This window comes from Callionymus lyra, chromosome 8 (genome assembly GCF_982586985.1).
Source record: "Callionymus lyra chromosome 8, fCalLyr1.hap1.1, whole genome shotgun sequence".
NCBI classification, from domain to species: Eukaryota; Metazoa; Chordata; class Actinopteri; order Syngnathiformes; family Callionymidae; genus Callionymus; species Callionymus lyra.
The window spans coordinates 26,821,036-26,839,255 of NC_141825.1; the positions used below are offsets into that span (position 1 = coordinate 26,821,036).

The 18,220-nt window shown below is 38.2% G+C and overlaps 1 protein-coding gene across 1 annotated transcript in view; it reads left to right on the forward strand.

The window, feature by feature from the left end:
* nell2a (neural EGFL like 2a) overlaps positions 1 to 18,220 on the forward strand; it is a gene marked incomplete in the record, with an annotated part of 97,465 nt that overhangs the window by 31,733 nt on the left and 47,512 nt on the right. Inside the window, 4 exon segments of the mRNA XM_087797361.1 lie at positions 2,025 to 2,127; positions 8,489 to 8,580; positions 12,819 to 12,924; positions 16,776 to 16,904. Of these exon segments, the coding sequence (XP_087653487.1) occupies positions 2,025 to 2,127; positions 8,489 to 8,580; positions 12,819 to 12,924; positions 16,776 to 16,904 (430 nt within the window).

The window sequence follows — 18,220 nt, forward strand, 5'->3', positions numbered from 1 at the left end:
CCCGTCTTGTTTATCTTTTTACCAGTACTTTATTGTAAGCTAAACACAGCTACTTTTTTACTTAGTGTTTCCACGTCTACATAAGCTTATTCTCATCACGTTTTACAGTCGTAATTGGATTAATAGTTAAGTTATTAATGTGAATTTATTCGGGTTTTTTTCATAGCTCCACATTTCCTCCCAATATGGCAGCGCTTAGCGGAGCAGCAGCCGCTTGGTCTCCTGGGTTGACAGCAAATAACAACAGGATTATGTATTATTATGAACTCGACTCTTAAGAACATATTAACATGAAGTACAACTTAACTGAAATGATCAATATTTAGGGTAAGTTCGGGCGTACCTCCTGTGTTCAGAGTTAAACATGTCAGGATTAGTTCTTAAGGACTAAGGGGCTACGGCTGCTAAATGCTAGCATAGCGAACACTTTTCCTGGCAAACATTTGTGCTCCCATCAACAACAAACATGGTAACACAACAACATGCCGGACTCAGCGTCCCTGTGCAGACTGATGCTGGAATATCTGTAATTCCCAGACTGCATTCTTATTGAACGTAAAGGCCAAAGAAAGAATTGATATATCTGCTTTAACTTGTGCTGTTTTCATTGTTTGGCCGACACGCTACGTTACATCCTTGTAAGTAAGTAATAGTTATTTGTAAAGATGTTTCTAGACCAGGGTCACGAAGCGCTTAAACAATCAAAAACAATACACAGTTAAAATATATACTTTAAAAGATCAAGACACATAAGACAAACAAGAGTTTCAGAAAATCAAGGAAAAGCTAAAATAAAAGTGTCTTGAGATGTTTCTTGAAGGAGTCAGTAGATCATCAAACACAGTTGTTTCTTGAAGGAGTCAGTAGATCATCAAACACAGGTGTTTCTTGAAGGAGTCAGTAGATCATCAAACACAGATGTTTCTTGAAGGAGTCAGTAGATCATCAAACACAGGTGTTTCTTGAAGGAGTCAGTAGATCATCAAACACAGATGTTTCTTGAAGGAGTCAGTAGATCATCAAACACAGATGTTTCTTGAAGGAGTCAGTAGATCATCAAACACAGGTGTTTCTTGAAGGAGTCAGTAGATCATCAAACACAGATGTTTCTTGAAGGAGTCAGTAGATCATCAAACACAGATGTTTCTTGAAGGAGTCAGTAGATCATCAAACACAGATGTTTCTTAAAGGAGTCAGTAGATCATCAAACACAGATGTTTCTTGAAGGAGTCAGTAGATCATCAAACACAGAGATGGTTCCAAAGCTTAGGAGCAACAGTCTGGAAGGATTTCTCTCCTCTGGTCCAGAAGTTCAGGAACCATCAGTAGATTCTGATCCACAGACCTCAGAGCCCGAGCTGGGGCGTAAGTCTGGATCAGATCACTGATGGAAGGTCTGACCATGAATAGATCTGAAAGTAAGAACCAGAATTTTAAAATGATCCTGAAAGAAACTGGCAGCCAGTGAAGAGTTTGAAGGAGAAATGTGAGTTCTTCTACTAGAGCGGCTCAGAATTGCAGAGTTTTGTATGAACTGCAGGCGAGACAAATCCTACAAAATAAACTGTTATAATAGTCTAAACGAGAAGACACAAAAGTCTTTTGATGCATTTTCTTCTGGCAATTTAAGAATTTGCAACACTTTATTAAACTTCCGTCCTGCTGTTCCTGATGCGTCCATATTGCCCATCATAAATGCTGCATTAACTTTTGCTACATCAATTCGTCGATTCAACTCTCGCACTTCTGCTTCAACCACTTGATACTTTTATATGTAGCGTCCATTCTGCCACATTAGTTTTTGCTACATTTGTTCTGGGCATTAACGCTGCTACATTACTTTTTGCTTCACTTTTACTCTGACTCTGCATTTGTGCTCAGCTTCCTCGCTGCCTCGAGGGTTTCTGCCGCATTCATACTTGGCATCTCCAGCTCTATTAGCTCGCTCCTCCTCGTGGAGATGCTGTTTATGCACTGATGTAGTCTGTGAATCTCTGACATGTCCATCCGTGTCTCTCCTCCAGAACGGCAGCGTTCAGTGCGAAGTCGTCTCCTGCCCTCCTCCTCAGTGTCCAGCCGGCACCCTGCCGGCCTACGTGAAGGGAGCCTGCTGCAAGGAGTGCCAAAGTAAGTGGGTCAACTTGACCCGCCTCACCCTCCTACAGATTGGGACTCGCACAAAAACACACACCATGTTTCCTCATGTGGCGCCCCAGCAGTTTGACCGGGGACTCTGGCGCTGTTGCTAAGTTACCTCCTAACACGCCTCTGGAGTCCGTCCTCGTGCATGAAACTCTCCACCGGCTTCCTCGAGCACCGTTGGATTCTGTGTGTCATGTAAATGAGATCATGATGCCCCAGAACACGTCGGGGAACATGAGACAGAAACTCTCTTGTGAAGGATTTACCAACGACTTTAACCACTAACCAGTTAAACTGTATGAGATTATTACATATATTTACAATCTTCAGAATCTCACCTATTATAGTAAGTAAGTAAGTAATTTTTATTTATATAGCGCTTTTCCAGACCAGGGTCACAAAGCGCTTAAACAATCAAAACAATATTCAATAAAGTATATTACATCACTGATCTGATCCAGCCTTACACCCCAGCTCGGGCTCTGAGGTCTGTGGATCAGAATCTACTTATGGTTCCTCGCACACGGCTCAGGACCAGAGGAGAGAAATCTTTTCAGGCTGTTGCTCCTAAGCTTTGGAACGATCTTCTCTCTCTTTGCTCTTGATGGATCTACTGACTCCTTTAAGAAACATCTTAAGACGTTTCTATTTGTTCAGGCTTTTCCTTGAATTTCTCGAACTCCTGTGTTGTTCTCAGTATTATCTTTAAAGTATGTACTTTTTTGAGTATTGTTTTGACTGTTTAAGCGCTTTGTGACCCTGGTCTGGAAAAGCGCTATATAAATAAATATTACTTACTTACTTACTTACTTACTTTAAAGGTCAAGATAAAACTGAGAACACAACAGGAGTTCCAGAAAATCAAGGAAAAGCCTGAACAAATAAAAACGTCTTAAGATGTTTCTTGAAGGAGTCAGTAGATCATCAAACACAGATGTTTCTTGAAGGAGTCAGTAGATCATCAAACACAGATGTTTCTTGAAGGAGTCAGTAGATCATCAAACACAGATGTTTCTTGAAGGAGTCAGTAGATCATCAAACACAGATGTTTCTTGAAGGAGTCAGTAGATCATCAAACACAGATGTTTCTTGAAGGAGTCAGTAGATCATCAAACACAGATGTTTCTTGAAGGAGTCAGTAGATCATCAAACACAGATGTTTCTTGAAGGAGTCAGTAGATCATCAAACACTGATGTTTCTTGAAGGAGTCAGTAGATCATCAAACACAGAGATGTTTCTTGAAGGAGTCAGTAGATCATCAAACACAGATGTTTCTTGAAGGAGTCAGTAGATCATCAAACACAGATGTTTCTTAAAGGAGTCAGTAGATCATCAAACACTGATGTTTCTTGAAGGAGTCAGTAGATCATCAAACACAGAGATGTTTCTTGAAGGAGTCAGTAGATCATCAAACACAGATGTTTCTTGAAGGAGTCAGTAGATCATCAAACACAGATGTTTCTTGAAGGAGTCAGTAGATCATCAAACACAGATGGTTCTTGAAGGAGTCAGTAGATCATCAAACACAGATGTTTCTTGAAGGAGTCAGTAGATCATCAAACACAGATGTTTCTTAAAGGAGTCAGTAGATCATCAAACACAGATGGTTCTTGAAGGAGTCAGTAGATCATCAAACACAGATGTTTCTTGAAGGAGTCAGTAGATCATCAAACACAACGATGGTTCCAAAGCTTAGCAGCAACAGCCTGGAAGGATTTCTCTCCTCTGGTCCTGAACCGTGTTCAGGAACCATCAGTAGATTCTGATCCACATATAACAATAATATGTTATAGTAACTAGTAGAGTCAGTTTAATGAGCTGTCAACAAGGTCATTAAATGATCTGTACATGATAACACATCCTAACTATCAATGAAAGATAAACAAAGCCACATCATTTTGCCTTCATTTGTTTTTGTATCAAGTTAAACTAACATCGTGAAGTGCTGTGTTTACCGAGGTCTCTATGAAGTCAGAACGGGTGCATAAGTCCCACATACCCGTAACATGAGATGTGTACTCGTACTATTAAGTTGCATTAACGTAACTACATATTCATACTCCTAATCCAGAGAGCATTTAAAACAAAACAACAACCTTGACTACATACGGGTAAAGTTACTAAACACGATCTGTTGAATCTGCACGTGTGACTCACGGATTGTTCTGCAGCACGATCGCTGCTAAAATAGATGCATATGTTCCACACACTCATAGCATGTGATCTGTAGCCGTACTTCAAATGTGCATACATGTAACTATGTATTTCTACCCATAAAACACAAGGAGCACATGTGTTATTGAGGACCTCGTAGTCGTAAAATACTCGTCGTAAAAAATGACGACTAATAGTTGAATCTGCTGTTCTCTATCACAGCGAGAAAAAAGACGTCAAGTCTTCAATCACACATGCTTGTGGATCACGAGGATGAATATGTAGTAACGTTAATGCAACTAATGAGTACGAGTACACATCTCATGATACGGGTACGTGGGACTCATGCACTCTGACTTCATAGGTCTTGCATCCCTCCCTTCACCTCCGTTCACGGTCACTGCCATTGACCTCTTTTTACTGCCTTGATTTACTGCTAGTTTTTATTGTATTCTGTGATTTTATTGTTCCTCTGTTATCTGTAAAGTGTCCTTGTGAGTCCTGAGAGGCAGTCTCCAATAAAGTGCATTATTATTATTATTATTATTATTATTGTTATTGTTATTGTTATTATTATTATTATTATTATTATTATTATTATTATTATTATTATTATTATTATTATTATCGTTATTATTATTATTATTATTATTATTATTGTCATTATTATTATTATTATTATTATTATTGTCATTATTATTATTATTATTATTATTATCATGTTCATCATCAATATTATCATTATTATTATTATTATCATCTTCATCATCATCATCATCATTATTATTATTATTATTATTATCATCGTCATCATCATCATTATTATAATTATTATTGTTATTATTATTATTATTATTGTTATTATTGTTATTATTATTATAATCATTATTATCATTATTATTATCATCATCATCATCATTATTATTATTGTTATTATTGTTATTATTATTATAATCATCATTATTGTTTTATTATTATTATTATAATCATCATTATTGTTATTATTATTATTATTATTATTATTGTTATTATTATTATTATTGTTATTATTATTATAATCGTTATTATCATCATCATCATCATCATCATCATTATTATTATTATTATCATTATTGTTATTATCATTATTATTATTATTATCATTATTGTTATTATCATTAAGATAATAAGAAAGGCTCACTTAAATAGTTAAAGGAGACACTTTGTTGTGTATATTGGTGTCCAGAAGCTCTTGAGAAGGTTCGACGGCTCCTGTGTGTCGGAGAGAAAACAGCATGATATTCCTCCACACACCTCCTCACACACTCCTACACACTTCTGCACAACAGTCTTCAGCTTCAGCCGAGCTGGAGACGATGAGCACGAATGTACACAACATCAGAGACACATGACGTCTAAAAAAAAGGAGCGAGGTCTAAGTTGTCAAGTGGTTCGTCTTTGCTGCTATTTATGGTAACTTCCACGTCTTCCTCCTCACTGTCGGACCAGCGTCACGTGAAGTGACCACATGACACTTATAGCTCGTCTACAATCATGTTTACACAAGTTTACATCTGAGACACACAACCCTGCAGACCAGATGCATCTGCGTTTAATTCATAGTATTTGACGTGAGAATTTACAGGTTTGTTTTTTATTTGGAGTATTTATTATTGGATGTATGTGCGAATCATCAAACTACATTACATTAGCAGAGTGAGTGCACGAATGCTCCTTCCCAGGTGCAAAACAAATAGACTCAGGGACTCATTCATCCCTCGGGCTATTAAATTGTACAATTCTGAGTTCAGGGGCAGGAGTGGAGTGAGAGTATCTGAATGTTCTGTTCTATGTTAGTCTTTGTATCCTTTGTCTTTGTTGTTTTTCTTTCCTTGACCTATGTTCTTTGTCTTTATCTTTAGACTTAGATTGTATCATCTTGTTCTTCTTCTTTATGTTCTTCTTCTTATTTTATTTTTTATGTATTATTTTTTATTGTTTATGAAAAATTGCTGGCTATTGGTAAAAAACTATTTCCCGAAGGAGACCTCCTGAGGGATCAATAAAGTTTTACCTTACCTTACCTTACCTTACATGGTATTGCCAGTAGTACTCTTTACATCAGACTGACTACAGCCTACAATATTGAAAGATATAATATTATATAAAATATAATAAATCAATATATATATATAATAAATATATATATTTATATATAATAAATATAAGGTTATATATTAAATGTGTGTGAATATTATAAAAAATCAATAAAGTTCTACCTAACCTAATATTGTCTCGCTACGATAGTATATCGTTCAAATATGTATGTCATTGAACATTACTGTTGAAGAAAACTTATAGTGTCTATATATTGTATGAAATAGTGTCAAACAGATCTTGTCCAACTATCAAATAAATCATCTTAAATTGTGTGGTAATCTTGCCGCTTGAGACCTTGGCTCAATGAGGTATGTTACAGGTTCGTCTAACAGTCGCTTCTTAAAAAGGATTTAGACTTTTGTCTATAACTCTCAAAATTAACAGATTACTCAGAAAATAATCCCAAACCCTAGTCGACATGATTGTGAGAAGAAAATGAGTGAAATTATACTTTAAATTGTGAAGCTTCTGCTTCGGACACACCTGCTGACCTCTTAGGTTACCTGTACACAGGTGTAATTGTATACTGCTGTAAACGGTAGATTGTTCTGTGATGTCGAGCATGTTCTCTCAGTGACAGAACTGTGTCTTGAGTAGACGTGTCACTCGCTCACCTCCACAGCAGAGGTTGGATTAGATGTGTGTGTGCGAGCACAGAGTCACACACAGGCTTTTCTAATGTTTCTACTGGGTCAAGACGGGTCACGTGACCGGCCGGCCTCATCCAGACGGAGAAAGAACATGATGAATGGATGAATAATTGAGAAAGAAAGTCTTGAGTAACGTCTGGCTTTCAAACCTGGATATTCTTTGAGCAGGAACGTGTTTTTCAGATCAAGACAAATGGTCTGGAATACCATTAATGGTTGACATGTTTTTACATGCGGTATGAAGGATTACCATAACATGTTATTTCCTTTGGAAAACTGTAGCAGTAAACAAAGCATTTCATCACCTTTATGAGCTTTTAAATGTGAAAATATTTACATATAATTGAGTCGACATTTTGAGCAGCTAACCTTTCCAGTCGTCTCTGGTCATAACGAGTCCATGAATTCATCGGTTGTTCTTCTCCATCTTAAAGCAGCTCTGGGTAGTTTTGTGTAGCTTAATATTTTTGTACTACAATAACTAGTGATAACACATCAACTTAAAACTAGTTAAATGACTCGTATACTGTGACTTGAGGTGTTTTGTGTGATTTTTATTTTCACTGTAAAAGTTCTTGATGGTTTGAACATGATACATATCTACTGGTTGATGTGAATTACTGTAGAAAAACAAAGTTAAAGTTATGTTATTTACAAACAAAAACAAAGTTAAAGTTATGTTATTTACAAACAAAAACAAAGTTAAAGTTATGTTATTTACAAACAAAAACAAAGTTAAAGTGATGTTATTTACAAACAAAAACAAAGTTAAAGTTATGTTATTTACAAACAAAAACAAAGTTAAAGTTATGTTATTTACAAACAAAAGCAAAGTTAAAGTTATGTTATTTACAAACAAAAGCAAAGTTAAAGTTATGTTATTTACAAACAAAAGCAAAGTTAAAGTGATGTTATTTACAAACAAAAACAAAGTTAAAGTGATGTTATTTACAAACAAAAACAAAGTTAAAGTGATGTTATTTACAAACAAAAACAAAGTTAAAGTTATGTTATTTACAAACAAAAACAAAGTTAAAGTGATGTTATTTACAAACAAAAACAAATTTAAAGTGATGTTATTTACAAACAAACACAACATTCATCAACTGATACAAACCGGGACATGGAAACTCTTGCCACGTTTAGTGAGTGCTCATGGGAAATGTAGTCTCCTGTCGAGCTAAACACTACCACTGTAGTCCACTGGTGTCGCTCCACTAAAAATCACATAGAATCGTGTTAACATTCCTGCTTCAGACCCTTTGACTATTTCATTTCACATTTTTCACTCCAAACAACTACGATATCATTGTGACTTTTTGACGTAAATGCATCATTTCTTGAACAAATATGACGAGATCGTTGTGTGCAGTTTCACTCATTTTCCGGTCATGACTTCCAGCCGTCTGCCTGTTCGGAGGACGCGAGCTGGTGGAGGGCGAGCAGAAGGCTGTGCGGGACTCGACGGGGAGGTGTCTGCTGTTTGAATGCAGGGTGAGTGCACCGTGACACACACACACACACACACACACACACTTGAGATGATGTTGGGTTCGCAGAATAAAACACCTCAATAGCTTTGCAGCTTCATCAGTTCCCATCTTACATGACAGCTAAATAATCCTTCTGTTGGCTCCGTCGAGCGGCTGAATACAAATCTGTTCTGCCTCGTCATTGTTCAATTTGGCTCTTTTCACTCCGTAAACCTCTTTGGTAACCGATTTTTCTTGTGAAAGACCAGATTCTCCGAGCAGTTGGTTGTCGAAAAGAAAATTAATTTGAATGAATTGTTGCATCTATGAAATGAAAGGGCCATAGGTATTGTGGAATTAAAAGTTGTAGCATTTAAAAAATGGTACTTTTTTCATGCTAGCATTTTTGTATGGGAGAGGTGGAGTGAAGAGTGGAAGAAAGCATTTAAATCAGTGCTTGTTGTAGTATTAAGTCAAGTGTCAATTGGGTAAAATTATATAAATACATATTGAAAAAATATAGATATTTCGATATTTGCACGTGCGATATGCATATTGAAAAAATGTGTGATAAAATATCATTTTTCATTGATCAATCAATCAGTCAAATCAAGCGTTTCTTAAATCCGCACTTAAACCAATCAGTGTCACGTTCTGTAAAGTTGTCAATTTGTACTTCTATGTCTCGTTGTTGTTTACGTCTCCGTCTGTCTGTGAACTGTGCGGCGCAGCTTGTTAGGCTCGGTTGCTATGGTGACGCATCCTGCCAGCGCGCCAAGTATAAACACGGAAGTAAAACTAACTTCTGATCTAGTCAAACACTAGTGATCCAGTGAAGTAATACTAACTTGTGATCTAGTCAAACACTAGTGATCCAGTGAAGTTATACTAACTTCTGATCTAGTCAAACACTAGTGATCCAGTGAAGTAATACTAACTTATGATCTAGTCAAACACTAGTGATCCAGTGAAGTAATACTAACTTGTGATCTAGTCAAACACTAGTGATCCAGTGAAGTTATACTAACTTCTGATCTAGTCAAACACTAGTGATCCAGTGAAGTTATACTAACTTCTGATCTAGTCAAACACTAGTGATCCAGTGAAGTAATACTAACTTATGATCTAGTCAAACACTAGTGATCCAGTGAAGTTATACTAACTTATGATCTAGTCAAACACTAGTGATCCAGTGAAGTAATACTAACTTATGATCTAGTCAAACACTAGTGATCCAGTGAAGTAATACTTACTTATGATCTAGTCAAACACTAGTGATCCAGTGAAGTAATACTAACTTGTGATCTAGTCAAACACTAGTGATCCAGTGAAGTAATACTAACTTATGATCTAGTCAAACACTAGTGATCCAGTGAAGTAATACTAACTTATGATCTAGTCAAACACTAGTGATCCAGTGAAGTAATACTAACTTATGATCTAGTCAAACACTAGTGATCCAGTGAAGTAATACTAGCTTCTGATCTAGTCAAACACTAGTGATCCAGTCACTCGTCTCTTTCAACCTCCTTTGTTAAAGCAACATATTGTAAGAACTTTTCATCTCGTCTCAGTTGTTTTCTTAGAAGATCGTGAACTTCCAAACAAACCTGTCCGTCTTCACCGTATGCTAACGAGCTAAGTTGTTAGCATCATTTATAAAGTGTTATGTCTGCGTCTTCACCGTATGCTAACGAGCTAAGTTGTTAGCGTCATTTATAAAGTGTTATGTGTGCGTCTTCACCGTATGCTAACGAGCTAAGTTGTTAGCGTCATTTATAAAGTGTTATGTGTGCGTCTTCACCGTATGCTAACGAGCTAAGTTGTTAGCGTCATTTATAAAGTGTTATGTGTGCGTGTACAAGGATTTATTATTGATTTGGTGATATCACAACGCGCCGGCGGCTCCTCTCTGATGTCGCTCAATTCAATCCTGCGTTCCCTCTCTACCGGGGTGGCAACACGAAAAAATGCATTCATTAAATCCTGTCGGGTTGATGGTAAAGTTCTAGGCCAGAGGTGCATAAGGACCAGGACTGATGACTGTAACTGAGCGGGGGCCACATTGGTTTGACGTAAGCTTTAGAAACACGAGTGAGTTATGTTACACCAGCTGACCCTGCAGTAAACACTGTAAAGGTACAAACTTTAAACAGCCGAGTCAGCTTGTTAACTCGTGAACCATCAGCACCAACTTGGCTCGTCATCACAAACGTTACATATCATTTCCCAGAGCGGGTCAACGGTTTAGCAGCTTCTTTGTGATGCCACAACACTTCCCCACCTCAGTACCGAGCCACCGCATCCTCTGAAGCGCAATTCTGACAGCAGCTGTCGGGGGACGCTAGGGGGGTGTCTGATGATTGACAGCCTCCCCGTCTTTGTGTCTTTGATGTGCCTGGAGCTGTCAGTCAGTGCAGATGGTCCCGCTGCAAGGGAACCGGCCCGACAGCTGTCTCAGGTTCTAGCGCACCTACAAGGAGGCGGTCCTGAAGATCCAGTGGATGAAAAACTTTCTCTGTGATGAAGTGATGGAACTGTTTTCCTCCACAGCTAATTTACTACAGGAAGAGGATTGACAGAACTTTACTTTGTGAACAAAAAAGTCTAAAAGACCTTCAGTCTCGACAGAACTGAATGATTTTGAACATTTTTCAAAGTTAAGGATTCATAAACTGAAATAAACTGTTTGCTCTCCATTGGTTCACAGAATAATATTCACCGTACAAATATATTTCCACACTAAATCACCACTATTTGGTTCCATTCTTCAAGATAAGGACCACTTCCATCCTTAAAAATGTCTCGAGAAATGTACTTATTTTTTTCATTTTAGACAGACTAATGTCCGATTCACAAGGGATAAGTATGACCCGGGGACGTCTTGTAATTTGTAATAATTGCGGAGAATGTCTGAGCTTTAATCCCGTGTGAATGTCTGTGATTTGTATTGTAATAATTCAAATTACCGACTTAATATCACCAAACACAGACGTCGGGTGATAATACTAGTCCGGTTACACTAGTAAGTAAGTAAGTAAGTAAGTAAGTAATATTTATTTATATAGCGCTTCTCGAGACCAGGGTCACAAAGCGCTTAAACAATCAAAACAATACTCAAAAAAGTACATACTTTAAAGATCAAGATAATACTGAGAACAACACAGGAGTTCGAGAAATTCAAGGAAAAGCCTGAACAAATAGAAACGTCTTAAGATGTTTCTTAAAGGAGTCAGTAGATCATCAAGCGCAAAGAGAGAGAAGATCGTTCCAAAGCTTAGGAGCAACAGCCTGAAAAGATTTCTCTCCTCTGGTCCGGAAGTTCAGGAACCATAAGTAGATTCTGATCCACAGACCTCAGAGCCCGAGCTGGGGTGTAAGTCTGGATCAGATCACTGATGGAAGGTCTGACCATGAATAGATCTGAAAGTAAGAACCAGAATTTTAAAATGATCCTGAAAGAAACTGGCAGCCAGTGAAGAGTTTGAAGGAGAAATGTGAGTTCTTCTACTAGAGCGGCTCAGAATTCTGGCTGCAGAGTTTAACTAGTGTAACTGTGTCTTTAACTAGTGTAACTGTGTCTCTTCTGTAAGAATAATGTTGGGGCACATTTATGTGCAGCTCTCGCTGTTGAGCGTCTGCACAAGTTGAGAAACGAAAGAAAATAAAAGGTTGTTTACTTTATCTTCTCTAAACCAAGAACGCTTGGTTACACTAACTTTCTCTTTCAGTAAATGCTTTTTACATGTGTATCTCTAGGTAATGTCAGTAAAAATTAATATTGTACAGACGTCGCTGTGAATGCACTTAAAATAACGCAGAGGAGGTCATTTATAAAACACAGAGATCCGATGGTTATACTTATCCCTTGAGAATAGTGCTATAGAGAGATAATAAGGCTCTCTGTGGACCCCTGCTGTGCTCAGTGGAATGACAGCAGGATTTGTGACGGCGAAATAGGAGGAAAGAGAAACTCATTACATTTTATTCTCAGAATAAACAAACATGCTGATATCAACCTGTAGGAGGCGCTTCTGATGAGCATTAGTGAACCGGGACGATAGTCGAAGACAAAGACCTCAGTGGAGATTTCGGTGGAAAACAATCAATTTTCTAAAGAGTAATTGTTTTATAATGAACCCGGTGGGGGGGGCGGGAGAGTAGGGTGGGGGGGGTGAATAATGACTTCTGTAATTAAATGGCAGCCATTAGCAAATGAAAAACCGTGGCTCAACACAAGTGTGTTTGTTCCCGACACAGGACAGGACGATGCAGCGGGTCGTCCCCAGTCAGCCTTGTCCTCAGCTGCAGTGTCCGGAGTCGGAGCAGATCGTCCTGAACGACCGCTGCTGCAAAGTCTGCCGAGGTAAGACCTGAAGATGTTCCACGCCCACATGTTGGTGCCACACCAGTCACAATGAAATAATCAATCATCAGATGAAATACATTGATGAACCTTTATTAAATAAGTCGGTCGGTACATTTTTTCTTTTCATGTGCTTCATTATACCTGAAAGAAGGTTCTGCAGAAAATCTTAAAATTGTTTGGATCAACATTCAAATTATTATCGTGTTTAAAGTTTAGTAACCTATTGGTGAGATCGACAGGAGAGAACTGACTGGTCCCGTTTAAAGTCCCTACTACTACTTAACAAGTAGCTGTGATTTTGCCCAAGATTAACTTCCAGACGTACAGCCTCATGTTCCACTGGGGTGATGTAATAAATAATCATTTACGATGTTCTTTTCCGACCCATATCCAGCAAATTCTGCCAAAATAATGTTGTGTTAAACAGTCCAGGCAAGGTCCACTGTTTCCCTCCATTTTGACTCCAGGAGCCTCATGTACTAAGTAGTTCTAGATCTTCTACTAAATATGTGCGGAAACTTACATCCAGAAGATGGTGAAGCACAAAAATATTCACATGTATGAATTTAGTCACTTTTCCTTCTACATCCCGATCAACGTAGAATTAATCGCAGACTTGTTCGTCCCTTTCCACGCCCTCATTTACATATTTAAATCATATTTAAATGAAGCAGAGTTCATGAATTTTCTCTCCGCGCTCAAAACAAACAAACAAAAACATGATTATAAACTGGATTAACTGTTTATATTCGTTCATTTAAACATGACATGAACATACTTACATTTAAATAGTGCAGACGAGCTCCGTGTAAATGTTTATGTTTTATATACACTTATTAACAAGAATACTTTATTTACAGACGATCAGGGGCTTATTTGAAACGTCTCAAAATTAGTTTAACAAGAATAAAAGTGTAAATTAGTGACTTAAAGAGTATTGATGATGAAGATGATGAAGATGATTTGATCGTCTGAGTTTTTATATAAATGTGTGAAGCAACTGCAACACACACACACACACACACACACGAGTTCTTATTACATTTATAACATTTGGTGAATGAGAAAATATGAACAAGTTTGTGAATAATTGAATATCCACTCGTGTAACTACAACTACTGTGTGTTAATTTACGATCAATATTGATGTTAATGATGTGAACATCTCAACATGACTAGTGAGGCCGACATGCATCTGAGCAGCTGATCCAGGACTACGACACCTGCACACCTTGCAGGAATGATGTACTTTTTACCGCTGTTTTCAGTGTTGATACTTATGGACTTTGAAGTGGCTCAGCACGTTTTTTGTGCGTAAAACCCCTTAGTACATGAGGCCCCTGATACTTTAATCAGTGACCCGGTCCTGGTGTTGGTCCGCCTCATTGGTCCCAGGAGAGGGTCATTCCTTTGGTGCACACGCCTTCATATTAAGTAGAACTTGATTGTTGCAGGAACCTCCAGAAATCCATCCGAGCCTCCATTATTCAAACGGCTGCGCTCAGTAAACCACAGTACCGTTTCATTATCACAGGTTCGAGATTCCCGGCTTCCCCGGCGGACATTGATTTCATCTCCAGCTGGAAAGAAGAAAAAAATCAATGTTTGCAAGTGGTGATCTATCTGAACGTAGAGAAGACTGATTAGTCCTGCTCGCTGATGAGTTCCAGGATTTATGCCGCCAGGAAATCAGATGTATTGAAGTAGAACAATGAGTCGGTCAGACTTTCTGGCAGGAATGCTGGGAATTGCGTTGCACTCCCCCACACTTAACTGGGGTGACTGATGTGTTTGAGGCTTTGTTGGGCGAGGAATCTGTAAAAGCAGCGAGAAACAGTCCTGCTGTGTGGAGCCTCCTGACTATACATCCAAAGTGTGTTTTTGATTGTCCAGATTAGGGCTGGACAATATTGGGAATATGTGCGATATTCGATATTGGCGTCTTTAAATGCGACATTTCTTTCTTTTACCTAAAAATGTAAGGAAAACGATGCGATATTTCCCTTTCGTTTATTTCGGCGCTTCGGTGTCGACATGATGGTAGAAAAATATCTCTTATAATGCTCAGTCTCGTGGGACTTGCATCGGTTTCCCGCCAAACTGAGAGACATCAGAGAGGAGCCGCCGGCGCGTCGTGATATCACCAAGGAGGAGGAAGAAATCTGTTTTGAAACTCACAAAAAGAGCTAAGCTAAGACCTCCATCAAAGATCGTGTTTTCTAAAAAGTTCCTTTTTTCTAATGAAGTTGAGCTACATTTGTTCGACTCCCAGAACGTCTGTTTATCGGGACTAGGGCTGCACGATATTGGAAATATGTGCAATATTCGATATTGGTGTCTTGAATTGCGATAACGATATTAATGCGATATTTTTTTCTTTCACCTAAAAATTTAGCCGAGGAAAACTAGGCGATATTTCCCTTTGGTTTATTTCCGCACTTCGGTGTCGACATGATGGTAGAGAAATATCACTTCTAACGCTCAGTCTCGCGGGACTTGCATCGGTTTCCCGCCAAACTGAGCGACATCAGAGAGGAGCCGCCGGCGCGTCGTGATATCACCAAATCAATAATAAATCCTTGTACACGCACACATAACACTTTATAAATGGTAAAAAAAAGTAAGTATTACTTCCGTGGATATACTCGTCGCCATAGCAACCGAGCCTAGCAAGTTGCGCCGCACAGTTCACTGACAGACGGAGACGTAAACAACAACGAGACATAGAAGTACAAATTGACAACTTTACAGAACGTGACACTGATTGGTCGAAGTGTGTATTTAAGAGATGCTTGATTTATAAAAAAAATATAAATTATCACATGTTTTCTATATGTATATCGCACATGCTAATATCGCGATATTAATATTTTTTCGATATATCGTGCAGCCCTAGTTCAGATGTTTTATTTCATTACTATATTATTCAGTTATTCATGTTATTGGCCCAGAGAAGTTCAGGTTCCTCCAGTTGCGCAGGTGTAAGAATCCTCAGAGGACCTTCTATTCCAGTATGTTCCTTGTCAGTCCTCCTCCATCTTCCAGCCTCTGGGTCTCGTTCACTCGCCCTCTTTTTTTCCAGCGATTGCCAGCAGGTATATTTTCTCAGGCTGATGTACTCCTTTATCTCCCCTACACTCCAATCGGGGTCTGGGCTCTGATGTATCGGGCGGGTGCCCATTATTCTCTATGGTAATGAGTATTATAGGTCAGGAGTTCCCCTTTATAACTAGGGCTGTGAGGAAATATTGATACATATTATCATCATACATATTATGAAACTGCGTTGTATCGATATTAAAAATATGATTATGGTTTACTATATTAAAAATATATATTTATTTCTTGTTTTAGTTCAAATCATACTTTTTAAAGCAGTTTTTTTAATGATTTATATTTAAATTACGTGAGTATGAAATCAATTTATTTACATATTTATTTAAAATCAACAGTCAAATTTTCACAGCGTTTCATAATGTTTTTGTTGCATATACAATGAAATCCCAACAATGACTGAGGACAAGAGGATACTGTCAACTGAAGCAGCTTTTCAAGACAACTACCTCATTTCCCGAAGCAGATCTCCAGAGGGATTAATAAAGTATTTATCTAATCTATCTAAGATGATGTTTGGATTTATTTAATTCAAAACAAATAAAAGCAGTTACAACTTCTTCAATAGTCACGTGATCTTGGGCGATGCTACGTTTTTCCTACAGAATAACAATATATCCACATATGTATTGTATCGCATCATTCTTGCCAAAACTTACCCCATTCATACCAAGTGAAACAGAGGTAAAACCGTATAACATTGATAGCTCTTGTCTCTTTGTCGCCCTCCTCAGGTCATGACTTCTGCTCAGAAGGTCACGGCTGCACCGAGCACTCGGACTGTGTGAACCTGGAGGCCGGTCAGTACTGCGCCTGCAAAGATGGCTTCCGCCCACTGCGAGACGATAACGCCTATTGTGAAGGTAAGACCAGAGGAGTGTGATGTGAAACAGTTAAAAAATCAAAGACTAGTAGATCATTTCTCATTTTTTTATTGTATAAATCAAGCATTTCTTAAATACACACTTCGACCAATCAGTGTCACGTTCTGTAAAGTTGTCAATTTGTACTTCTATGTCTCGTTGGTGTTTACGTCTCCGTCCGTCTGTGAACTGTGCGGCGCAGCTTGCTAGGCTCGGTTGCTATGGCGACGTGTCTTGGCTCACTATATACAGTGAAGTAATACTAACTTGTGATCTAGTCAAACACTAGTGATCCAGTGAAGTAATACTAACTTATGATCTAGTCAAACACTAGTGATCCAATGAAGTAATACTAACTTATGATCTAGTCAAACACTAGTGATCCAGTCACTCGTCTCTTTCAACCTCCTTTGTTAAAGCAACATATGGTAAGAACTTTTCATCTTGTCTCAGTTGTTTTCTTATAAGATCGTGAACTTCCAAACAAACCTGTCCGTCTTCACCGTATGCTAACGAGCTAAGTTGTTAGCGTCATTTATAAAGTGTTATGTTTGCGTGTACAAGGAGGTGGATTTATTATTGATTTGGTGATATCACGACATGCCGGCGGCTCCTCTCTGATGTCGCTCAGTTTCACGGGAAACCGATGCAAGTCCCGCGAGACTGAGCGTTAGAAGAGATATTTTTCTACCATCATGTCGACACCGAAGCGCAGAAATAAACAAAAGGAAAATATCACATTGTTTTTCTTATACAAACCACATGACCTCCCCTACAGTATTTGCACACGGAAACAATTATCGCATTAATATCGATATTGCAATTCAAAACATTGGCATTTGATATCGCACTTATTTCCAATATCGTGCAGCTCTAAAAGACAGTAAGCAACACTAGTGTGGTTGGAGAGAGAGACTGAAATACAGGAAAGGATCATCAAAAATGAAAGTTGACCCAGATAAAAGGTCAAAAGTAAAGCAAAAAAATAAGAAAGAAAAGCAAGAAGCTCTGGTAACAGTTGGTAAATCATCTTGAAAGACGATCAAGATCATTATTTAAGACAGGCCGAAAGAGAAAAAAAATAGAAAAACACTAAATAGGAGATGAGATAGATGAAAGGAAGGAACACAATATGGTTTTCAATTGACAAACCCAACACACAGTTTCTGACTCGCTTCGACACGGTGCTTCTCTTTTGTCGTGACGACTGGTTGAACGAGTCCCGTTTCACTTGGTCACTCCACGCCTTGTTTTATGAATAGTTGACATCCATCGTTTCCACTGATGTTCATTCTGGAGAGTTCTTTGTGTTTTAC